The sequence below is a fragment of the Pongo pygmaeus genome, chromosome 1 (genome assembly GCF_028885625.2).
Source record: "Pongo pygmaeus isolate AG05252 chromosome 1, NHGRI_mPonPyg2-v2.0_pri, whole genome shotgun sequence".
Classification (NCBI taxonomy): domain Eukaryota; kingdom Metazoa; phylum Chordata; class Mammalia; order Primates; family Hominidae; genus Pongo; species Pongo pygmaeus.
The window spans coordinates 80,028,091-80,055,122 of NC_072373.2; the positions used below are offsets into that span (position 1 = coordinate 80,028,091).

General features: G+C 33.8%; 1 protein-coding gene across 4 annotated transcripts in view; it reads left to right on the forward strand.

The window, feature by feature from the left end:
* Positions 1–27,032, forward strand: part of KIFAP3 (kinesin associated protein 3) — a 165,353-nt gene that overhangs the window by 43,676 nt on the left and 94,645 nt on the right. For all 4 annotated transcript variants that reach the window (XR_010123156.1, XM_054495339.1, XM_054495347.2 and 1 more), the window contains exons 4-10: positions 4,060–4,115; positions 4,916–5,057; positions 7,808–7,907; positions 8,864–8,988; positions 11,410–11,508; positions 18,786–18,964; positions 26,659–26,821. Coding sequence is in view for 3 of the 4 variants with exons in the window: in XM_054495339.1 (XP_054351314.1) it covers positions 4,060–4,115; positions 4,916–5,057; positions 7,808–7,907; positions 8,864–8,988; positions 11,410–11,508; positions 18,786–18,964; positions 26,659–26,821 (864 nt within the window). In the remaining variant the exon portion in view is untranslated. The remainder of the gene's footprint in view (positions 1–4,059; positions 4,116–4,915; positions 5,058–7,807; positions 7,908–8,863; positions 8,989–11,409; positions 11,509–18,785; positions 18,965–26,658; positions 26,822–27,032) is intronic.

The window sequence follows — 27,032 nt, forward strand, 5'->3', positions numbered from 1 at the left end:
GCTAACTCTTTCCTCACTAATAATGTCCTGTTTTTCTGGATCATGTATAGCCATTTGCAATTGTTTAATAGTGAGCAGTGGGTACCGTACCAACCCAAACATGTTCTTTCACTCTGCAGCATTTTGAAACCAAAGACACTGCTCCCAAATTACTCTCATAATCCATTTCAGTACAGGTTCCTTAGGGAGCTGATGATATTAATCTATAAAAGGATGGAGGATGATTCCTGGGTGACCATGTGGTCATCCATGGCATGGAACTGCAGCTAGGCTATGCCCAGTTACTAAAGGTAAAAGTTACAGTGAATTTGGAGATGGATACAACTTCTGGGGAGCTGGTTCACTGGATGCATAAGGAAATGCAAACTAATATGAAAAAAGTATAATATTCAATTCCTTGGTTATTGTTACCTATAACGGCTAAAATGAAAGTAAAAGGGATTGTTGGGTTGGGCCTTAAGGCTAGAGAAAGCTCAGATGTGGGTCTGTGTGAGCTCAGATCACTAGCCTTGAAGCTACCCACAAAAGTGGAAAATTATGTCAGGACAATATAAAATGCCTCTGCAAGCTGTGGTCTCCAAGAAGGTAGCCAATGTAGAAGAAGAACAAAATGAAGTAACTGTTGAAACCAGAGTATATAGTATAAAGGAATTGTTCTGTTTCATAGAGCTCCCACTCAGTCACAGGTCAAGTTTTCAAGGACGTAAAACAAGATGAGAGGAACCCTCAATTAGTACCTCCCCTTTATGAAGAACACAGAAAGACAAAGAAAAGATTATTTCTGGAAAGAAAGGGAACAATATGAATATTCATAAACCAAAAAGTATACTACAGTCAATATTTCCCAAGACTAGTCATACACATCTTTTTCTCCTATTAATCAAAACCTTGCAGGAGACAGTGATTTTTTACCTTTTGCTCAGCCAGATTTCACACAGAGAGATCAGGAACCTGACTGGTAAATGATTCTTACTACCCTGTTGCCAGCTTGTCAGGTTCCTGGATTCTCTTAAACTGTGGCTTCCAAAAGAGCAGAGCTCTGATCACCCTGCTTGCTGATTATGAAAAGAAAACCATTTTCTTTATTTTCATGGGTTCATAGGTGAAAAGAAAGCTGCCCAGTTTTGCAAGATACAATCCAAGGGGCTGCTTGATGTAGGAGGGATTAAGTTAGCATTTCCCGTATCGACCGAGACAAAATTACAATATACACATAACAAAGACAAACACCAGTTACTTGGCTCAATATCCAAGTTTTAACCTAGCAAAACAGATAAAACAGACCCCCTTTTCCACCCATTAGGCACATTGAACTTCTGCTAATGTTTCCTTCTGGGTTCCCCACACACAAACAGGACGAGATAAGAACAGACATGAGACCCTGATAAGTCAGAACTCTAAAGCCAGGTTTCATAACCGAAACCAAATCGCCCAGGAGTACTTCCCCCAAACATTGCCCTTTATTCTCCTTCCAATTGGGGAAATTCCCCTTAAACAGGGCCCTTTTTACAGATTGGGAAGGGTCAGCAGGACTTGTGAAGAGGGAACAGTACCTTTAAGGAGGCCAACAGATCAGGAGAAGGCAAAAGGGATGTCGATTGCCCTTGGCAGTACTTACCGGAGAAGTCTTTCAGATTCAGAAACTGTTTCTGTACTCCAAGAAAGCTTATGTGAAGGTCGGCAATGCCTTGCTGGCAAGGGAGACACCAGAGACAGCTCCTGGCTTAAAGAAGCCAGGCAGCCACTTGGATTCATCTCCGGGCCTCTGAAATGTCAAGAGGTCACCGAGCCACAGGCAGATGCCTACGAGGGGTATCCCTTTATGAGTTCACCACGAAATTGTAACCATACCTGGCTAATTTTTTACATTTTTTGTAGAGACGGGGTCTCACTATGTTGCCTAGGCTAGTCTCAAACTCCTGGGCTCAAGCGATCCTCCTGCCTTGGCCTCCCAAAGTGCTGGGATTGCAGGCATGAGCCACTGTGCCCAGCTGGTGCTCTTAAAATAATGTATCAATGCTCAAGTTTTGATTGGACTAAGTGGGAAAAAAAAAGAAAATTTTGTTTGGAATTTTTTCAAATTAGACTCTCTTCATCCACAGCAAATAAAATGCCTTGTACTTAATATATACTTTTATTAGCTGTGAATACAGTATCTAACATAGATGTTCAACATATATTTGTTGAATGAATTAAATGGTTGTAAATTTATTTAAAAGCAAAAAGGGCTGGGTGTGGTGGCTCACACCTATAATGTCAGTACTTTGGGAGGCTGAGGTGGGCGGATCATGAGGTCAAGAGATCGAGACCATCCTGGCCAACATGGTGAAACCCCATCTCTAGTAAAAATACAAAAGTAGCTGGGCGTGGTGGTGCGCGCCTGTGATCCCAGCTACTCAGGAGGCTGAGGCAGGAGAATTGCTTGAACCCAGGAGGCAGAGGTTGCAGTGAGCCAAGACCGTGCCACTGCACTCCATCCTGGCACAGAGCGAGACTCCATCTCAAAAAAAAAAAAAAAGCAAAAATAGACATTTTGAACATGATTGCTTCTAATCACATAGCTGGCATTCAGTTAAGTACTATGTAGATAACGAAAATATTATCAAGGGAGATTTTTATTAAACAAATATTTTGTTGGTAGAATATTCTTGTTAAGATGTCTGTAAATGGTGAGAGATCGCGTAGTCCAGTAAATCCAAGTAGTAAAGCAAATCTGGTAGTCTTTTAAGATCTGTGTCTACTTATTGTAGGTTGTATAGTATAGTTGATATTTCCTAGTGCCACATTAATGTAATTCTGAAGGCATTTAGAATAAAATATCTTTGAACTAGTAAAAACTCACTGAGTTTTCAGGGCAAATCAGTGGTTTTATCTTGCTCCCCAGAAATTAGAGGAATATGAAAAAATTTCCATGTCATCATACATGGATAAAATAATTCAAATCAGTATTTTCTCTACCCGGGTAGAGTATTATTAATAATTGAAGATATAGGAAATGCTTTAGGAAATGTATATTAAATATATACTTTTTAGAAAACTATTGGTTTTCTTTGTTAAAACTCTTTTACTTGGTAAGCAGTATTCCAAAGCCAGAAACCTTATCTTAAAAGTGATTGAAACAAAATAATAATACTTATTTGATTCATTACATTCAGTGATTTTTTTTGCATAATTAAAACCACTGTCTTAGTAAATTATCTGTTTGAAGCAGAATTAAGCTGTTGAGAATGTATGAGCTTATACAGAATGGGTACTGTCCTCTGAAAATAATGACTAATTCTATCATATATTTATTTGCTAATTGTGGAATCAAAAATTTTGATAACATTCTAACTTACTTTAATTTACATACATTACTTAGACTTATGATCCATATCCATAAAGTATATTTGATAGATTTTTTGTTAAAAAAATGAAATTATGCCATTAATCAGATAATTCAATATAAATGAATGGCTCAAACTTGTGTTCAACACCTTTGGATACCTGTTTATTTGGGAATAAGTGAGGATTTAATTAACACACGTAATAAATGTTTGCCTTTTAATTTATGATCTTAATTTTACTTGTTAAAAAAGAACCAGTTAACAACTATTCTATGTCTTAGGTTTTAAATTTACCAATTTTTATTTCTTTCTGCTTTGTTAATTTTCATTTTAGTTTTTATAGTACTCAAGTCGTACTTTTTTCTTTGCCTTATTGATTTTCCTATTCCTACCTTAAATTTGAATTAGGAAGGGAAAGAGAAGATACTTAGAACAGACTATTTTGCTTCTTATTGGCAAGTCTGACTGTATACCTTACATACCCAAAAAGTTAACCAAGGAGGAAGTTGGTAATTAGTTATAGATTTTATTAATTTATACTCTCCTTGATATCCTCATTAAATCAAGTGGATTATATATGAGCATTTTTATACATTGAGAAGAGATTATTTCATAAACTATTTAGTTTTAATATCCCCGGTTTAGCTAGAATTAAACTCAGCTGCTGAAAATAAAAATTACCTAGAAACCCTAAAAACCTAATTCTCCTTATTAAAAAAAAATCTTTTTACAGAGAAAAAAGAAAAATCAAGCAAGCCTAAAGATCCACCTCCTTTTGAAGGAATGGAGGTAAGACTGCATGCATTTTGATCTAATAGAAGACTGGATTGTAAGATTATTGCCTTTTTCCATCAATAATACACACAATCACATTAAGCACATGTGGTATTTTAAAAAAATGACTGAACTCAGAGGTACCTGAAAAAGGTAGAAAATCATTATTTAATTGAAAAAGACAAAAAGTATTGGTTCTGCTTTTTTTGCTCCATCTCATCTCACCACAACCTCCGCCTCCCGGGTTCAAGCGGTTTTCCTGCCTCAGCCTCCTGAGTAGCTGGGATTACAGGCATGCGCCAGCACGCCCAGCTAATTGTTGTATTTTTAGTAGTGATGGGGTTTCACCATGTTGGTCAGGCTTGTCTCAAACTCCTGACCTTGTGATCTGCCCGTCTCAGCCTCCCAGAGTGCTGGGATTATAGCTGTGAGCCACCGTGCCTGGCTAGGTGTGCTTTCTAGACAATTAATTTTGATAAATGATGGGTAAAAATGTTTACATATTCTTATTGTAATATGTTTTGAAATATTGTTTAATCTAATGTAGATACAAATATTTTCTATTACATTTAAGATACTTTATATTGATAGACAATTTTTAAAGTTTATATACATCTCATTTTATCATGGGGTTTTGTATTAGAGTCCTAGGTCTAAAGGTCTAAAATTTCCATATCCAAAAAGATGGCTACTATGAGTTCTTTGGAAATTTGTGTGTTGTTATAAAGGCCAGTATATTGATCACAAAATATCATTTCTTTGACAGTGGATCTGTTGAGCATTGTTGATGAGTACTTTCTGCCTCTTCGTTTCAGATTGATGAAGTTGCTAACATTAATGACATGGATGAATATATTGAGTTATTATATGAAGATATTCCTGACAAGGTTCGGGGTTCTGCTTTGATCCTGCAGCTTGCTCGAAATCCTGATAACTTGGAAGAACTACTATTGAATGGTGATTACTATAAAACATGTTTAATTATAATAGAGGAATAAGTTACAGTTATTTATACAAAACTTAAGACTTCATATATTTTCCAGCTCTTTCTTTCTTTCTTACTCAGATTTCTTAAATTGAGAGTGTAGCATTTAAGTATTCTCTGGAGAATTCACAAACCATTTAATGTAAACAAGGAAAATTAAGCATTAATGGTACTATACGTTTTCTTTCTTTTACTCTGGGAAGCTTTTTTATTGTTTCAAGTAGGATATAAGATCAAACTTTAGACATTTGCATAAATATATATATCGTGTTTTATTAAATTGAAGTTCCAATATTAGTTTTTCTCCGTAGCACAGGGAAAGCTATTAATCTTTGCGGTTTCGTTGAGATTGAATTTCACATCAAGTATTTGCTTTCCTTTCACTAAAAGTACTTGATAGTAACAAGAAAAGGGGATAGAATGTTTTTAACACCCTTTTCTCAGTAACACCACTATAGAATCATTTTTGTTTTGTTTTGATTTTGTTTTTGAGACAGGGTCTCCCTCTGTTGCCCAGGCTGGAGTGCAGTGGCACAATCTCCGCTCACTGCAACCTTCGGCTCACTGCAACCTTCGGCTCACTGCAACCTTCAGCTCACTGCAACCTCCACCTCCCGGGTTCATGTAATTCTCCCACCTCAGCCTCCTGAGTAGCTGGGATTACAGGCGCGTGCCACCACGCCCTGTGTGTGGTTTTTTTTTTTAGCAGAGACAGGGTTTCACCATATTGGTCAGGCTGATCTGAAACTCCTGACCTCAGGTGATCCACCCACCTCGGCCTCCCAAAGTGCTAGGATTACAGGTGTAAGCCACCAGGCGCCCTGCCTATAGAATCATTTTAAATGCATAGTTTTCTGATTATACATTTGCCAAAAACAAAATAGGAAAGATGTGTTTATTATCTGGTTTGCATTACGTGAGAGAGAATGCCTTTCTGGTTGTTGCCAAATACCTGGATAAGATAATTCAAATCAATAGTTTTTTTCAATCAGTACTTTCAAATAAGTATTTCAAATGCCTTTTCTGCTGTATGCTTGCCATTCTTTTATGAAGTAGATAATTCTTGAAAACTTATTCTGTGACAGGTACTGTTTCATATTTTCATGGAATTGTTTTAGTGTTCCCTCTCCTTCTGTTCCATTGCTTTATTTGATGATTTACATACCAATACCACACTATTGCTGTGTTGTTTTGTATTTTGATTTGAACTTTAGAATATGTAGGAAAAATGTTCCAAATTGCTTTCTTTCACCCCAAAATTGGCTTTACTGGTCTTGCACATTTGTCTTATATATTTTGAGATTACTTCATCATATTCTGTGAAAAGACATAATGGGATTTTGATTATGATTGCATTCAATGTAGAAATTAATTTTGTGTTGTCTTTTGACCTCTTGTAAACTATATTTTCTTTTAGCTGTTTCTCAGTAAACTGTGTACAACTCCTGTAACTATATTTTAATTGAGATGTTTCTCTATTCTGTTTTAAGAAGAAAAATGAAATAAAATTTTGCAAATAGGTCACTAAACCTATGCCTAAATTTATGACATTATAGAACAGTTCTGTATAGGCTAGTATTTAAAGAAATACTATTTTCTCTGGATTATAGTGGTCAAATACCTTTGGAAATTACTAGATTGAACAAAGCTACACCAGATTATTTATTAAATAGGACTTTTTGGAGGCTTTGCTGTTAATATGCATTGCCAACCTATTTATGTGACTCCAAAATAATTTTTTTCAAAGCATGTACTATTCCAGTTCTCTACATTGTGAATGTGAATAATACTCTGAAATGCTATCATAGAATGATTTTTAATTTGCTAAAAAATTTGTCACTACGTGGATTCATAACTAATACAATCAATTTTTGTTCATAGTTTGAATAGCCAGAAAGCTCAAATATGGAACATTTTCATTACCATAATAAATACTCATAATGCAGTCCATAAAGTACTATTGTAAATCCTGAGTATCTATTAAGAACAGTGGAATTATAATTTCTATATTTTAACATACAGATATTTTATTTTATTTTAATTATTTTAAGAATTAGTATGCCATGTACCAACCTGATTTGAAACTAGTGTCATTACTTTATAATTTTCATTTCCTCAAGAGAAAATTTTAGCAGAAATGCTTATTAACCTACCTGAAAGTTAATTTTGTGAAAGCTTTTTGTTTTATTTGTGGCTATTAGCATAAATTCAGTGTGACACTGAAATATTAAATTTATTTTTCTGTGTATAGATTTTATTTGGTTTTTAATTTGCTTTAATGGAATGAGTGTTAGTCTCCTAACCTGCTCATTTTTTCTAGACTTATTCAAGTTTTTTTCATATTATCAAATACATTAAATCAGATGTTAAAAAAATCAGTACTGCAGTAGTAAGATTACAGTTCTTAATTTAAGGTTATTAAATTAAGAAATGAAAGCCTTTTTGATTATTTTATTGTCACCATAACATATGTCACTTTATCTAAATCATATTTGATTACTTCTGTGTATAGTACATACCTGAAGCAGCATGTTACGTATCTTTAAGTAAAATTACATTTTAGTTTTAAAAGTAGCTGTCTGTGTTGGAAAGAAGCATCCTACTTTTTGTCCCAGTTCTATCTTAGCTTTGTTATTTATTAATAACTAGACATTTAAAACCAATCACCCTTTATACCAGAGCAAGGAGAATGATCGTTTCGGTACCTCTCCTTTTTCTTTAGAAACTGCCCTTGGTGCATTAGCAAGGGTCCTGAGAGAAGACTGGAAGCAAAGTGTTGAGTTGGCTACAAACATAATTTACATCTTTTTTTGTTTTTCCAGGTAAGTATAAAAATTATTAAATAAAAAGACTCCTGTATCTCTCTTGTTCTTTGTCTGTGTCATTGATTCAATTTGTAGATCACTTGTTCTCTCAGTTTTTCTGTGTGTCTGCCTATGCTCTACTGCTGAATTCTTATTCCTGTTTCCCATTGTCTTGCTATCTGTTATTCTATCTTTCATTTAGTCTATAACCACTCATGCCTCCATTTCCTTATGAGTAAAATTTGGATAGTAATAGTGGCACCCTCTTTGGATAGTTTTTTGGATTAAATGAATTAAAAATTAAAATACTTAGAATAAAGCCTGACCCAGAGTAAGTGATCAGTAAATGTTATTGTTATATATACGCATGTATGTGCAAACACATACCTGTCATGTATTCGTATTTATTATTTATACACATATATCCTTAAGAAAGAAGATACTTATTAAGACATTATGAAAAGTTTCTAGCCAATTCCTAGAGAATTGCTGCTTCTGTTCTAAAAATGTGCTAGTATTAGCAAATAAATATTTATTGAATAAATACTTGGATTAATGTATTGTCTAGAAAACATATATAAAACCTGATTACTAGTACTTTACTAATTCTCTGATGTCAGTTTTATACAATAAATAAAATGTATGTCTAGTATTGCTACATTATTAGTTTTGTTAGACAATAATCTAAAAATCTATTGTGAATATCTGAGTAGTTAATATGGTGGTTAGTTACAAAAAATGTCTACTTTCTAACTTCTTAAAAATAACTGTATTTTAGGTAAGAGTAGTGTGATATATTTAAAGTAATTTTATAGTCGCAAGTCTTCCTAGTGTATTGTGGATATATTCATTTATTAAAATATGTATATCAAATTTATTTTCTACCTGGTTTGTACCAGTGATCACCAAAAACAAATTTCCTGTACCCATAAAATGTAATCTTTTAAATATATATTAAAATGTCTTCTTTGAAGCTTTTCTCAATTTCATGGACTTATTACTCACTATAAAATTGGAGCTCTGTGTATGAATATTATTGATCATGAGTTAAAAAGACATGAGCTTTGGCAAGAAGAACTCTCAAAGAAGAAGAAAGCTGATATCCTTTTAGAGTGGCATTTGAACCCTCTGTTGCCTTTTGCTTTAAGTTTTGGATGGGTGGGATGGTTTTGTTCTTTTTTCTTTTTTAAAAATTGTTAATTGCATTAACAATTTAATTGTTAATTGTTAATTGTTAATTGGAAACAATGCAGGAGTGTGTTATTGAAGGTTAAGAAGTAGATTGAAACTATCAAAATGAATACAGTTTGACATTCACTTTTTGTCTCTTCACAACCTTTATTAGTTAATGAGGTAGAAGGAGCAGGTAATAGTTGTGTCGGGTAACTTAGTAGGTGAGCCTGTAAGTGGTTACGTCATTACATCCACTAAGATCCTTTGGTTAGTTGAAGCCTGGCCCACCACTGCTGCTTATATACTTCTGTGTGAGTACTAAGGTGACTTTGATTAGAATGGGTGTAAATTTGGTGATGAACCTAGTTAAAGGTTCTATTTTTCTAGGAAAGTGCAAAAATACTGTTCTTAATAAATAAAAATTTGAAAGGCCTATAGAAAGATAGAACCTGTGAAAGGAAACTTAGGTATCTGTTTTAACCTATCTTGCAAATATAAAAATATTCTGCAACTTCCCTGGCAAATGTTATTACATAGGCTCCTCTTTAACAATGTCAGTGTTTATTTATTTCACCCATTCTGTGGTTTAGCATTCTGTTTATTATAATAGTCTTTTGCTTAGTGCACTGAAGTCCATTCCCCAATAACTTCTATCCATTAGTTCTAGTATTGTATACTAAAGCAATATGGAATAAGGCTATTCTCTTCAACATCACAATTATTCTCATATTTGAAGATATTTATCATATTTTAGCCTCTAAACTCAATGCTTCTAGATCAAAGGCCCCTGGTTTATTTGTATCTGTTCAAACATGATGTGTTTTGCAGATCAACTAGGCATGCTGGTAACTTTCCTTTGAATCAAGTGTTTATTATGTCTTTTAAAAAGTGAAAACTTTATTTCTGTTTTGCAGAATATCATACATTTTTAACTCTGCTTTGTGCAAAAGTGGACCTTACTTTTATATTAATTTTGGCCTCTGGAAACCCTGAGGCTTCAATTTAATCTATGTTGTAACAGGTTAATTCAGGTTATTGTGTACAAAATCTCTTAGGCTTTTATTATTGTCACGTGGAACTCCAAGATACTATAAAATCCACACCCACATCCAAGCTTTGACTTTTCTTAATTAGAATCTTTTCAGGTTTATACATTTTCTATGCATACCATAAACTTCTGGCATCTAGATTGATAGTGACTCAACTACATCAACAACCCAAGAATCCTAGAGACTTTACATCAGTTCTGGAGTCACAAGACTCCTGAATGCTTCAGTGGTACCCAAAATTTATTTAAACTGGATAAGTATGGAGGGAACCACTAGTGGAACTCTTTAGCAATCATGAATTTGCATTTTGTTATTGTTTGGTGACAAGAACTGATATCTTAGGACATATTGTATTTCTCTATCAGACACCATTAATTTTAAGATTTACTATTGTTTAATTAAGTGAAAGGAGAGGAACATATGCTTTCAATTAAACTATGACACATCAGGGATTATAAGACACATCCAGTTTTGGAGATGTTAAGGTGTGAGGAAAATGTATCTTAGACTCAACAGATTATGGTAATTGAAGGGATATAAAAATGACATCAGCATTCTGGTCATTTCTCCTGACATGTTGCTATTTTATTGTGTCCTAAATTTCTTTGTATTTTGATACAAGTGGTATTCAACAAGGTCAGCTCATTGACTCATATTCTGGGGTCATATGCTTGACTCATATGCTTGGGGATACTGAAGTAACTGATTATTTTTGCAAGAAGTCCAGGGGACGATTTGGGACCAAAAGATGTGATTTTAAAAATTTGTTTACCTTTAAGTTTGGGTTAATTCTTTCTTGGCATCTCTAGTCTGAAAAGTCTGCTACAAAAGCTTTAGATTTAATCTATATCCTTTGAATATTCAGGGCATCTGTCTGAAGTAAAATCCAGTGTTCTTAGTAACTAAATCACTCTTTCTGAGGCAGTAATTTTTTTGGTTCGTGGACCAACTTGATAATCTGTTGAAAGTTATAGACTTGTGCACCTATATAAAATATTCACATATATTTTCTGGGAATTCAAGTATTTGGTGAGGTTCAAACATCTATAATGATGTTAGCTGTGGGCTACATAAAGAAGTTTGTTCACCCAAAGACTCCCAGGGAATCCATGAGCACTTAGATAAGAAGTGCTGTTACAGCACAATTATTATGCAGATAACATTTTAGTTAAACTTTTGGTGAGAAAAATAACTGGATAAAGTTGCACATAAAATTTAATAGTGCCGTTGCTCATAGAATTTATCAGTAGATTTTTTTTCCTTCAATGAGTATGGATGATCCTTAACAAGTTGTTTACTTGATGAAGACCCTGAAAACCAAACCTTGAGAAAGGATTATGAAAAAACCTTTAAAAAGTACCAGGGGCTTGTGGTAAAACAGGAACAGCTATTACGAGGTATGAATTCCTAAGCAATGAGGAAAGCAACAAAGTACTTACTCCAAATACATTTGTTTTGTTCACTTTTTATCATACCTGTAAAGCTAATGTGAGAATAGCTGAAAGTTCTATAAATGTTAATATGCTACAAGTTCGTCTGTCTTTAGCATGGGTAATGTTTTAAATTTCACTCTACTGTTTTTCCCCATTTAGTTCCTAAATGTTTGTATACTTATTATTTATTTCCTAAGAAAGGATTTTTTAATCCAGCGTGTGACCTTTTCAATGATATCAATCTTTGTCTTTTCAGCCCTAACTTACTTGTTTTATAAAGTGAATTATTTTGTTGCTTTCCTAGGAAATTGACTTAAAAATTTTAAAATATTTCTCTTGTTTAATAGAAAAGAATTCCTTGTCTCTAGCTTTATTAAGATATTTAAAACTTCAATAGTATGGTTTCTTGGTTACTGATAAGATGTAAAATCTTATGATGGTTAGTGATAATGACATGGGGCTTTTAAGTGTGAATTTAAGTCCTGATTTATACTTGACTATTTGATGATTCATGTAGTTTATTGGTGTTTGACTAACTTTGTACATGGAAATACTTGTTAACTCCCAAAATATTTTCATCCTGTGAAGATTATTAGCAATTTTAACTACACTGAGTTTTTTAAATATTTGTAGCGAAGTAATTTAGTTCAGCATGTTGGAGAAAATGTCAGATTTTCAAAAGTTCATTTTAAAATATGCTAGAAAATAATAGGTATTATCTATGTTAGCATACAATCCAAAATGCATCAGATCTCAAGAAAGCAATTGTTTTCATGTAGAAGTTTCAAAGAACTAATTTGACTTTTTTAACATGCAAAATTTTAAGCTCTGTTTCTAACCAAATACTTTATTTATGCAAATATTGTATACTCTCTTAACAGCTTTATTGAGGTATAGCTGATAGACAATAAACTGTATAGTTTTAAAGTATATAATTTGATACGTTTTAACATATGTAAATACCCATGAAATAATGACCATAATCAAGATAAGGTACGTATCCATCGCTCCCAAAATTTCCTCATGCATCTTTACAGTCTCTCCCTTTCCTTCTTCCTTCTGCCTTCTTCCTCATTCCCAAGTCATCACTGATCTGCTTTCTGTCACTTTAGCTTAGTTTGCATTTTCTAGAGTTTTATATAAGTGAAATCATATAGTATGTATGCATTTTTGTCTTTTACTCAGCATAATTAAAGATTCATCCATATTATTGCATTTATCAATAGTTTATTCCTTTTTGTTATTGAATAGTATTTCCTTGTATTCACCTGTTGATGATCATTAGAATATTTCCAGTTTTTGGCAATTTTAATGCTTCTGTGAACATTTTTCTACAAGTCTTTGTATGGACATACACTTTCTTTTCTCTTAGTTAAATACCTAATGATGGAATGGCTGAGTCATAGGATAGGTGTATGTTTAACTTTGTAAGAAACTGCCAAATGTTTTTCTATAATAGTTGTTTTTATATTCTCACCATGAATGTATATGGTTTTGATTTGAATTTCCCTAGTGGCTGATTAATGTTGAGCATCTCTTGATGTACTTATCTGCCATCTCTTTATGTTTATTGAAGTGTGCCTTCATAACTTTTGCCTTATTATTAAATTGGATTGTTTTATATCTATTCTTTATATGTTTTGGATATAAGCATTTATCAGATATGTGATTTGCAGAAATTTTTGTTCTCCTAAAGTATCTTTTTAAGAGCAGAATTTTACATTTTTATGAATTCCAACTTAGTGTTTTTTGGATCATGGTTTTGGTATTGTATCTAAGAAATCCTTTCCTAACTAAAGGTTACAATTATTTTCTAATATATTTTCTTCTAGAAGTTGTATAGTCTGAGAGTTTAGTTAAGGCTATAATACATTTTGAGTTAATTTTTGTATATGGGGTGAGGAATGGATCAAAGTTCTTCATTCTTTTTGCATATAAATAGCTAATTATTTAAGTACTACTTTTGAAAACACTCTTTTATCTACTGAATTGATTTATATCTTTGTCAGAACCATTTGTCCATATGTGTCATGCCTATTTTTGGGTTTCTATTTTGTTCTATCCATCACTTTTGTGTGTTTTTGATGCCAATAGCACAGTGTCTTCATTACCGTAGCTTATAGAAAATGTTGATATTGGGTGCTTTTAGCCCTACCAATTTTTTATTCCATTGATTTCTACTTTGATCTTTATATTTTTTTTCTTCAGCTTACGTTGGGTTTAATATGCTCTTATTTTGTTGTTGTTGTTGTTGTTGTTGTTGTTGTTTAGGTGGAAGCTGAGGTCATTTACTCAAGACCTTTCTTCTCAAATACAGATATTTAGTGCTATAAATTTCCCATTAAGCCCTTCTTTGATGGCATCCCACAGATTTTCATATGTCCTGTTTTCATTTTCATTCAGTTTAAATACTTTCCAGTTTCTCTTTTGGTTTCTTTTTTGACCCTTGGGTTATTTAGAAGGGAGTTTTTTTTTTTTCCCAAATAATTGATGATCAAGTCTTTACATGTGTTGATGTTTTTCTGTACTTTTTCTATTATTGAGAGAGTAATATTGAAATCTCTGACTATAATTGTGATTTATTTATTGCTCCTGCACTTCTACCAGTTTTCAGTACATGTATTTTTGAAGTTCTGTATTCTTGGGGACATAAAGATATAGGATGTAGATGTGCTATTGATGAATTGTCCTTGTTATCAATATGAAGTGTTCTTCATCATGGCTGGTAATATTTTTTGGTCTGAAATCTACCTTATGTTAATCTACTTCTTCTTGTGACTAGTGTTAGCATGGGATATATTTGTCTATCCTTTTATTTTTAATATATTTATGTCTATATTAAGTGTGTTTTTTAATGAACAGCATTTAGATTGGCTTTGCATGTTTGTGTGTGTATGTGTCTTTTTCCTCCTTTTTCCTTCTTGTCTGCCTTCTTACGGATTTGAGATTTTTTAAATTCTATTTTATTTCCATTGTTAGCTTAGCTATAAGTCTTTTGTTATTTTATTGATTGCTTTAAGGTTTATATTATACATCTTTAATCATGGTTGTCTACCTACAAGTGATACATGTTTAACTTATCATAAGTTAACTCTGCTGTCAAGTATTTTGTGCCATTTCATGCTTAGTGTTGCAATCATTTCTTCCCTCTCCCACCTCTATGCTATTACTAACATTTATTATACTTATACATATGTTATAAACCCTATAATAAGGCCAGATGTGGTGGCTCACACCTGTAATCCCAGCATTCTGGGAGGCCTAGGTGGGCAGATCACTTGAGGTCAGGAGTTTGAGACCAGCCTGGGCAACATGGGGAAACCCTGTCTCCACCAAAAAACAAAAATTAGCTGGGTGTAATGGCACATGCCTGTAGTCCCCAGCTACTCAGGAGGCTGAGGCAGGAGAATCACTTGAACCCGGGAGCGGAGGTTGCAATGAGCCAAGATTGCACCATGGCACTCCAGTCAGGTGACAGAGCGAGACTCCGTCTCAAAAAAAAAAAACCAAAAACAAGCAAACAAAAAACTGTATAACACATTGTCATTTTATATACATAATTTTATTTTAAAGATATATTTAATAAGAAAATAATTTTATATATTTACTTGTAGATTTACCATTTCTATTGATGTTATTCCTTTGTGTAGATCCGTATTTGTGTCTGCTGTCATTTTATTTTTGCCTGAGCAATTTACTTTAATGTTTCTTGTAGGACATATTTACCAGTGGTTAATTATCTTTTGTGTGTCTAAAAAAGTCTCATTTTTAAAATATTTTTATCTTTTTGAAATATTTTCACTGGGTTTAGAACTCTAGGTTGACAACTTTTTTTAATACTATAAGGATGTTTCTCCACTGTTGCCTTGTTTGCATTGTTTTTGATGAGAAGTCTGCTGTCATGCTATCTTTGTCTATATATTAATATAAGGTCTCTTTCTCTTGGACTGCTTTTAAGATTGTCTCTTCATTATTCATTTTGAGCAATTTATTACACCGGGCCTTGGTGTAATTTTTTTTCTATTTCTTGTTTTTAGAGTTTAGTGAGCTTATTGAAACTCTGGGTCTATAATTTTCACTAAATTTGGAAATGTTTCTGTTATTATTTTTTCAGGGACTTCAGTTAAACATGTATTAGGCCATTTGAAGTTGTTCCACAGTTCTCTGATACTCTACATTTTTGCCATGTTTTTCTGTCTGTTTAATTTTGGATAGTTTCTGTGATTATGTCTTCAGTTTCACTAATCCTTTTTTCTTCTATCTCTAAACTGCTGTTAATTTCATCTAGTTTACAGTCTCAAGCATTGTAGTTTTCAGTGATAGAAGTTTGAATATTTTTTATTATATCTCCCTTGTCTCTACTTAACTTTTAGAAGATCTGGAATACAGTTATATGACATAATGTTCCGTTTTTATAATTAAACTCTAGGTCAATTCTCGGACAGTTGCAATTGGTTCATTTTTCTCTTCCTTTTGAGTTATATTCCCTGCTTCTTGTATGACTGAAAATCTTTGATTAGAAGCAAGACAGGGTCAGGTGCGGTGGTTCATGCCTGTAATCCCAGCACTTTGGGAGGCCAAGGCAGGCAGATCACCTGAGGTCAGGAGTTCGAGACCAGCCTGACCAACGTGGTGAAACCCCATCTCCACTAAAAATACAAAATTAGCCAGGCATGGTAGTGGATGCCTGTAATCCCAGCTACTCAGGAGGCTGAGGCAGGAGAATTGTTTGAACCCGGGAGGTGGAGGTTGCAGTGAGCCAAGGTCGTGCCATTGAATTCCACCCTGGGCAACAAGAGCAAAACTCCGTCTCAAAAAAAAAAAAAAGAAGCAAGACAGTGAAATTTACATTGTTGTAGGTGGATTTTTTTATTCCTAAAAATATCTTTGAGTTTTATTTGGGGACATAGTTAAATTACTTGGAAACAGTTTGATCCTCTTGGATCTTAATCTTATAATTTGTTAGTCTGGACAGAAGCAGCATTTAGTATAAAGCTAGTTATTTCCCACTACGGAGGTAAGACCCTTCTCAGGGCTCTACCCACTAATGCATGAATTATGAGATTGCCAGTATGGTTGGTAGAAGCAGACATTATTTTCAGCTTTGTTCTTCTACTCCTCTCATTTTGTTCTGTCCCAGCCTCCCTTAAATTCCTATGCTCCAATCAATACTCAACTCAATATTTGAGGAAGACCTCTGTTAGAACTCCAGAGTTTCTCTCTGCTCGGCTCTTTCTTCTTTAGTACTCTTTTCTGTGAACTCTTTGGCATCTCTGGATTCTTGGCTTCATCTCCTTAACTCAGGGATTCTATCAGGTTCTGCCTGGATTCTCCTTCACTGTTTTGTGACCTGGAAACTCTCAAGGCAATATTCTAGGGCAAACATAGGACTATCTCATTTATTTCTTATCTCTCAGGGATTACTGTCCTTCATTGTCTGGTGTCCACTATTGTGAAAATCTTTGTTTTGTGTATTTCAGTCAGATTTTTTTGTGGTGTTGTCAGGCAAAGGTTTAAAACCCCATCCTATTAATTTTCTGCGGTGCTATAACAAATTACCATAAACCGGGTGGCTTAAAACAACAGAAATTTATTCTGTCATAGCTCTGGAGGGTGGAAGGCCAAAGTCAAGGTATCATCAGGCCCATGTTCTCTCTGAAGGCTCTGGAGAGGAATATTCTCTTGTCTCTTTGTAGCTTTTGGTGGGTCCCAGCAATCCTTAGTGCTTCTTGGCTTTTAGCTACATCACTCCAGTCTCTGCCTTTGTCTTCATATGGCCTTCTTTCCACTCTATTGGTCTCTGTTATGTCATCTCCTCCTCTTAAGACACCACTCATTGGATTCACAGTCCACCCTAATCCATTATTACCTCACCATAACCGATTACATCTGCAAAGACCCTGTTTCCAAATAAGGCACATCCTGAGGTTCTGGGTGAACATAAATTTTAAAAGGACAATATTCAACCAGCTATATCTATCTTGGCTGTAAAGAGAAGTCTGTTTGTTTTTTCAATGTAATTCTAAAACCTTTTGACAGTGCCTTGCACAGAAAGTCAGCATAATGTAATAGTGTAAATATGTGAGCTTTGGATTCTGATAGGCTTGAATTTTAATTTAGCACTACCACTTTCTAGCTGTATGGTAGAGAAAGTTATTTAATTTCTTTGAATCAGAGGTTTCCAATCTGTAAAATTTTTATAATACTTCTTTCCTCATAAAACTGTTTTAGAATTTAAACAGCCTTTATACATCAACAGGCCTGGCATACAATAGGTACTTAATAAGTGTGATTTAACTTTCCATCTCTAATATTTGTTAAATAAATAAATTTTATATTTATCTATTTATGTATATACATATGCATGTATTTCTTCTTTTCATAAGTGTTGAGAGGTAGTTTGCAAGAATACATGAAGTGAAATACTAAAACAATGAGGCCACGAGAGCAAAAAGACTATATTGACCATAAAAGCCTACATAATTCTTACAGAAATTGAACTCTGAAGCTCCCTGTCAATCAAGGAAAAATTGAAAGCATTATCTATTAATATCGTTTTCACTATAAAAAGAAAATAAGTTTCTTTTGAGAACCTAAGCATTTTTATTACACAAATCTGAAAGAAATTTTACTTAAAACTAGCGAACAATGGCTTCAACTCTGTCTAGTGCAATAATTGTATTACTGAATTTCATAAGGTCTTTTCTTATAGTGACTAACAGAAAATCAGTTTGCATATGAAAAGTTGATTTTAGTAGGCTCAAGTTTAGCTGTAGCTATACTGTATATTTTGGATTACTGCACTTTTTAACACAGCAGACTTTAGTTGTTAAAGTTTTATAATATGTTATCTTGTTTTCTATATGTATAAAAACTATTTTCCTCTGTCTGCTTTATTTTTTCCTGACTTATCTACCTTTAATTGCCATTTGATTTCTATTAAACTCTAAGCTCCAAGAGGGCAGGAATCGTTTTATTTTGGTTATTGTGTCCTTCTCAGCATTGTATGAATTATTTTATATGTATATTTTGTTTTAGATAACACACACACACACACACACACACACCCCATTCAGTAAAAATAAATGTTTTTTAATTAACCAATTATTAACCAGTTAAAATTTTCAAAATAATATATTACCTTTTTAGGGCTATCTCTGTTGCCTTGGTGAGTAGAAATGATTTTCTAAATTATTGATTCAGTATACTAATTCTTTAACTCATATATTTTACTTTTCTAGTTGCTCTTTATTTGCTTCTGAATCTTGCTGAGGATACTCGTACCGAGCTGAAAATGAGGAACAAGAACATAGTTCATATGTTGGTGAAAGCCCTTGATCGGGACAATTTTGAGCTGCTAATTCTAGTTGTGTCATTCTTGAAGAAACTCAGCATTTTTATGGAGAATAAAAATGATATGGTAACTTACAAAGCTTTTTCTTGAAATAGTTCATGTTTGCCATTTTCAAGTTAGAATATTTTGAAAAAAAATTAAACAGTTTATTCCCCTACTGAGATAATTCTGAATAAAGATTTTATAATAGCAATAACTCATTGATATTGCTTCATTAAGAAATGTATTCCATATTAGTTAATATTCCAGATGATTGAAGCTTTCTGAATAAAAATCATTTCTAATATATAGAATGGATCTTGCCATATTAAACATAATATATAGAAAGTTTGTTTAAATTTAAAATTTTACTTCAGAGTCACCTGGTCTTGTTATTTTACCCTAAGCTATTTTGCCTTCTGCATCTCTGACTTTAGTTTGTGGAATTAAAATTTAGCCAAATCTCTTCGTTGTTACCTACACTTCCACTTTGTTACCTACAATTCTTCTTTGTTACCTGCTGTTCTACTTGGCAGCCACAACCTGTTGATTGTTTCTTAAAAATCTCTTGAAACTATAATATTTCTTCTTTTCATTCTAGTGCCATTATATTAATTGATACCCTCTTTATTCATACCTTCTTTATTTCTTGCTTGAATTATTATACTAGGCTTTCATTTGCCATCTTTTACTGTGTTGATACAATGATCTTTGGGAAATACAAGTTGAGCATATATCATTTTCACCTGTGTAGAATATACATAATATAGAAATACATAAAGATAAAATAAAAATTCTCATCTGCTTTTTACCATGTCATTAAAAAGTCTTTGTTATGTACAATAATATAGTCAATATATCATATATTAACCTACCTTGTTTTCAGATAACTAAGCTGTTTACAATTTTGTCTATTACAAATAATTCTTCACTGCACGTATTTGTACATACGTATTTGTCTATATTTCTGCTTATTTTCTCGGAGCAGTTTCCTATAAATGAAGTTATTGGATCATTGCTTAACTCCATTGAGGATAATTTTTAGAACTGTGTATCATTATGTGGCTGTGTAGTACTGGCAAAAGTGGCTTCTCCTTTAGATAGTCTGAATGTATAGTATGTCTGCCTACTCTATTTTAAAATCAAATGAACTAGGAAGTAGCTAATACTATAGTGAATGATATGGCAGGCCCTTTGAAAACCTGAGACTTATTTATCAGATTTAATAAGTACCTTAAATTATAATTATTGAATGTATGAAATTTTATTTTTGCCCTATATATTTAGTATCTGTCATTTTTGTTATCAGTATATAATTATTTATGTTCATGATGTGCCTGATATTATTTTGGGATTGAATATTCTTAGATTAATCAAACACGTTTTTTGTTTTCACTTATATCTAAGAAGAATATGATAACATGGTAGTATATAAACAGTCCTGAGTAGTTAGAGTATGGCTAAATAATTGCTTCCCCTTGCTATAAGTTAAAGTATGTTCTTCCATTTATGTGGTCAAATTAAGTTCACTTTTAGTAAGTTTTCAAAATTCAAATTGATTTGTATCAGCATGTATCTATTATGTATGTATTAGAGTTAGATTTAACTAATACAGTTATGTGTCTAGTCTATCAAAAAGATCTTGACTATTAAAAGTTATTTTCTGGTAAGATCATAGAATTGGAATATATGATAGAAATTATCTCATTAAACCTCATTTTTTATTGAGGAGGAAAAACTGAGGTTTAGAAAAGTTTGTTATTCTTCTAAGATTAAGTATTTGATTAGCCAGATTTTTACTAGAGATGATATGGATTTTACCTTTTATTGTGAAATAAATACACTTTGTTTAAGGACATCTGCAGAATCAAGATTTTTAGAATTTGACTGGACCTTAAATCCAAGGCCAGACTTAGTGAATCTAGCCTCCCAGTTTCACAGATGAAGTAGGAGAGGACCAGAGACATTAATTTGCTTAAGGAAGCAAATTATCTAGAGTATCTAGAGAGATACTCAACTTCCTACTCTTCTTCTTTGCCTCCTGGGAAAAATATTTTAGGTCTTTTTTTTTTTTAAAGACATTTTTAGTAAGATTAACAATAAGCAATTTTTAAATGCTAATTTCCAGAAACACTGAGAAAGGTGCAATTAAAGGCTGAAACAAACTTGCTGATAGATTATTGGTAAAACCTCACTTTACATTGACTGTGTAATAAAAATACTAATAAGTTGTGTGTTATAGAAATAGACTTGAGGAGGGCCGGGCAGGATGACTAATGCCTGTAATCCCAGCACTTTGGGAGGCCAAGGCAAGTGGATCATCTGAGGTCAGGAGTTCGAGACCAGCCTGCCAATATGGTGAAACCCCGTCTCTACTAAAAATACAAAAATTAGCTGGGCATGGTGGCGCATACTGGCTGTCCCAGCTTTTTGGGAGGCTGAGGCAGGAGAATCACTTGAACCCAGGAGGTGGAAGTTGCAGTGAACTGAGATCATGCCACTGCACTCCAGCCTGGGCGACAGAGCAAGACTCTGTCTCAAAAAAAAAAAAAAAAAAAAAAAGAAAAGAAAGAAATAGACCTGAAGGCATTGAGGCAATTACTAAATTTAGCTCTCAGGTTTGGGTTTTTATCAACCAAAAAGACATGACTAGAAGGCTGTGTTAAATACCAGTCTAGTGTTTAAACATCTGATTGACTAATTGCACATATTTCGCATTCTAATCTGTGCAATAGAAATACAAATTAATAATGGGCTGGGCGTGGTCGCTCACACCTGTAATCCCAGCACTTTGGGAGGCCAAGGCAGGTGGATCAGTTGAAGTCAGCAGTTCAAGACCAGCCTGGCCAATATGGTGAAATGCCATCTCTACTAAAAATACAAAAACTAGCCAGGTGTGGTAGCACACACCTGTAATACCAGCTACTCAGGAGGCTGAGGCAGGAGAATTGCTTGAACCCAGGAGGTGGAGGTTGCATTGAGCAGAGATCATGTCACTGCACTCCAGCCTAGGTGACAGAGTAAGACCCCATCTCAAAAAAAAAAAAAAAAATTAATAACAAACTCTCCAAGTTTTTTTTTAATTAAGTTTTGCTGTAACAACCAGGGTATGCATACACTGTTGCTTTTTCAAAAGGAAAATACTACCTGATATAATTTGTGATAATTGAAGCTTGTGGCAGTTTTATTTATAAAAGGAATAAGGAGATGGCTGAGCTATTTGTGAGGTAGTATTATTTATTTAAATAAAGTGTTTGTTTTACTCTTGGTGTGAACTAATATCAGCCTGGCTTTTAGACAGTTTTTTAGAGGAACAACAGAGAGGATATATGTTGCCTAGTTTGCTTAATTTTCTTACTGCTAACTTTTGAGAGTTCTTCCTGTGTTTGGATACAAGTTGTTTATCAGTTATACGTTTTGCAAGTATTTTCACTTTTCCGTGGCTTCTTTTCATTCTCCTATGAAAAGCAGAAGTTTTTAATTTTCATGAAGTCAGCATATAAAAAAAAATTTAGTGGACTGTATTTGGGTGTCATATTTAAGAAATCTTTGTCTAACCCAAGTTCACAAAGATTTTTTCCTATGTTTTCTTCAAGTTTTATAGAGGTTTTTGTCATTGTTTTAGTCTATGATACATGAGTTAATTTTGTATATGGTGCAAGATATGGACCAAGATTTATGTTTTTTAATATGGATGTCTAGTTGTTCCAGCACTATTTGTTGAAAAGATGCATTGAATTGCTTTTGTACCTTATTGAAATTGCCTTTGCATGGATCACGAGGTCAGGAGATCGAAACCATCGTGACTAATACAGTGAAACCCCGTCTCTACTAAAAAATACAAAAAATTAGCGTGGCATGGTGGCGGGCACCTGTAGTCCCAGCTACTTGGGAGGCTGAGGCAGGAGAATGGCGTGAACCCTGGAAGCAGAGCTTGCAGTGAGTCAAGATCATGCCGCTGCACTCCAGCCTGGGCAACAGAGCGAGACTCCGTCTCAAAAAAATAAAAAAGAAAATTTGGCCATATATGTTTGCTTCTATTTCTAGACTCTGTTTTCTGTTCCATTAATCTATGTGTCTTTGCTTTCATTGATACCTCTTTCTCTTGATTACTATAGTCTCTTAGTAAGTATTGAAATCAGGCAGTAAGAGGCTGCCAATGTTGGTATTCTTTTTCAGAGTTATTCTATTCTGTATTTTTCCATGTACATTTTAAAATCATTGGGGTTGCATTGAATCTGTTGAGGGGATCAATATATTGACCATATTGGATTTTTCCAATCCATGAATATAGTATAGCTTTCTATTTATGTGGGTCTTTTTTTATTTCTTCCATCATTTATAGTTTAGCACACATATTTTGCAAGTATTTTGTTAGATTTATACCTAAGTATTTTACCATTATAAGTGATACTTTAAAAAATTACCAGTTTCCTGGTTTTGGTTGATAGTATATAGAAATATAATTGATTTTGCATATTTACCTTATGTCCTGTGACTTTCTAAACACACTTTTTAGTTGTACTGACTCTCTCACAGATTTTGGAGGTTTTCTAAGTAGACAATTGTGTTATCTGCAAATAGAAAGTTTTGTTTCTTCCTTTCTAATCTGTATGATTTTTATTTCTTTTTCTTGCCTTGTTGCACTGCGTGTGCCCTCTAGTATGATGTTGAGGAGGAATCATGTGAGCGGCTATCCCTGCCTTGTTACTGATCTTATGAGGAAAGCAATGTCTTTCATTATTGAGCATGATGTTAACAGTAGGGTTTTTTAGATACTTGCTATCAGTTTAAGGAAGTTATTCTATTTCTTGCTTACTGAGACTTTTTATCATGAATGGATGTTAAATTTTGTGAAATGCCTTTCCTGTATCTATTACTGAGATAATCATATGGGTTTTTCTCTTTAGACTGTTGATATAGTGAGTTACATTGATTGACTTTTGAATGTTTACCAGTCTTGTATTTAGGGGATAAACATTACTTGGTCATGATATATTGCTCTTTTATATATATTGCTAAGTTTTATTAGCTAATTATTTTTGAGAATTGTTATGCTTATGAGACATTATTCTATAGTTTTCTTTTCTCCTAATGTCTTGGTCTGGTTTTATTATTAGAGTAACTGTGTCCTCATATAATGAACTGGGAAGCATCCCTTCTTCTTTAATTTTTCTGGAAGGGTTTGTGTAGAATTGGTATTATTTCTACATAAATATTAATAGAATTCACCAGTAAAAAGTCATCTAGGCCTGGAATTTTCTTTCTGTAAATTGGTTTAATAGATATAGGACTGTTTAGGTTGTTTCTTCTTGAGTGGTAGCTCTGTAGTTTGTCTTTCAAGGAATTTAATTCATTTGTATGTTAGCAGATGTAGGGGCATAAAATTTTTGTTACTGTTTCCTTTTTATCTCTGTCTGAAGGGCTGAAGTGATTTTCTCTGTTTTATTTCTGATATTGGTCATTTTTTTCTAGATTAGTGGTTTATCAGTTGCTTTGGTATTTTCAAAGAATCAGCTCTTATTTTGTGTTTGATTTTTGGAAGTCTTTGGCAATAGAATTATACTCTGTAATGAACAGCTCTAGGGTATGACTACAGTGTGGCCGTGGAGTGTAGATAGAAGTCTGAAGGAAAAACCAGATGTTAATTTGTCACTTTAGCAATTTAAAAAAATTTGTGTTTATTCCTTGCATAGAGTGAAAGGAAAAAAGTATATCAAGGGCTCAGTTATTAATGTGATTTTTATGAGGTCAGTGAAAGATTGCAGCAAAAATATGAAATGGGTGGTATAAATAAATATTTTAGATCTCCAATAAAAGGAAAAGTAAAGCAAGATTAATCATAAATCCTTTGATTAAAAAATCATAAATTTTTTTCAAATTTCTTTCTTTTTTTGCCATTGCTTTGTAACTAAAAGGTGTGAGATGTTTTTATGACCAAAGTTTTCCGATTGCTACCTTAAAAAATCTGAATGCAGGGCTTCTCTTACTAAATAAGTTGTGTCCTCTGTGACTATAAAGTAAGTTCTCTTAATGCAATTTTATAATCTTCTAGAGCAGGGGTTTGCAAACCTTTTCAAAGGGCCAGATAGTCAATATTTTAGGTTTTGCAGGCCATATGATCTGTCTTGCAACTACTAACTCTGCTCTAGTTGTAGCGTGAAAGCAGCTGTTGACAGCCGGTAAACAAATGAGCATGGCTGTGTTCCAGTAAATATTTATCAGAACTGAAATTGGAATTTCATATGATTATTGTAGGTCATGAAATATCATTCTTCATTTGATTTTCATTTCCAACCATTTAAAATTGTAAAAGCCAAAAGCCATTCTTAGCTCATAGGTTGGATGAAAACAGATAGCAGGCCAGATAGGCCCACTAGCCATAGTTTGCTGATCCCTGTCCTAGAGTTTCAACTATTGCTTTTAGTCTAGCTTCTCTCCTGAGTTGTATATGATTTTTAAATATTCACTGAGTACCATCTCAAATTAAATGACAAAAATTAAAATAATTTTTTGCCTTCATTGTCCTAAACCTCTTTTTCCATTTGTCAGTTAACAGAAAATACATCTACCTTATTGACCATACAGAAAAGGACTCTGAGACTGCTCTTTTTAAATAGGCCTTTTACAAGTTGGTGTTTGGTGTTTGGTTAGTGTCGAGGACTTTGGATTTTAGGAGTATTCCTGGTCTAGGAACACATCTGACCACATCACCTCCTGGACTTAAAATCTTTCAGAACACTTTACTGCCTGTGTAATAAAGTTAAACTTCTTAGTGCAGCATTAAAAGCCTTTATGATTTTATGTAGATCTGTCTTATAACCTTCTGCCAGTCTCCAACATGTACTTTATGCTATGATTATACTAAATCACTTGCAATTCCCTAACAAGCTCTTTTATTCCTAAATGCCGATCCACTGGCTTTTTCCTCAACTTGTATTGCCATTGCCTTTCTGAACCAGAGAACAAATTCTTAGTCATTTTTTTTTTTTTACTTTGTTCCTAATTTGAAGTCTTCTGTTCTTCCAGGTGGGTTAGTAGTTCTCTCCATGCTGTTTTCAGAGCATTTTATTCATTCAGTTTTTATCACATTGTATTTTCATTATTCATTCTATTTGTCTACCCTATTTTTTTTTTTTTTTTTTTTTTTTGAGACAGAGTCTCTCTCTGCCACCAGGCTGGAGTGCAGTGGCATGATCTCGGCTCACTGCAACCTCTGTCTCCGGGTTCAGGTGATTCTCCTGCCTTAGCCTCCCAAGTAGCTGGGACTACAGGTGCATGCCACCGCGGCCAGCTAATTTTTGTATTTTTAGTCGAGATGGGGTTTCACCGTGCTGGCCAGGATGGCCTCAATCTCTTGACCTCGTGATCCGCCCGCCTCGGCCTCCCAAAGTGTTGGGATTACAGGCGTGAGCCACCGCGCCCAGCCTCATCTCCTTTTATACTGAGGAATCCTTGAAGGCCAAGGTGAGATCTTCTTTGCGTAGGGCCTGGTACTTAGCAGGTGGTGTTCAATAATGCAGAGTGTTTTCAAGGATCAAATGTAATTTGTCTTCCAGTTGATGCAATTAAATGAGGGAAGGAGGGGATGGTGTGGCATATGTATTTTCTCCTCAAAAGTTTGGTTTCAGGAAAGTTTACAGATTGAAATGGAGTATGAGATTAACATATAATTATAAAACAGATATACATTAGGGTAAAAACAAAGAAAAAATAATTATATTCTTTTTGTCCTATTTTGCAACAGAGCTTCACTGTATTTGTATTATTATTTTACTTAGGTGGAAATGGATATTGTTGAAAAACTGGTGAAAATGATACCTTGTGAGCATGAAGACCTGCTAAATATCACCCTTCGACTTTTACTAAACCTATCCTTTGACACAGGACTGAGGAATAAGATGGTACAAGTTGGACTGCTTCCCAAGCTCACTGCACTCCTAGGTATGCTTTTTAGAAATTAATGACAGTGTTGTCTGGAATTTCCAACATCACTGGAAAATTGAGCTCTGTCTTGAAAAGCCTCCTGAACAAAAAGCATTCTGTCTGTATTCTTTGATTGGAAACTAAATAATAAAAATAAGCAGAGTAAGTAAAAAATGAGCTGTACCAGGATTTCCATGGTGCTATGGAATGAAATAAAATAGCAACTTTT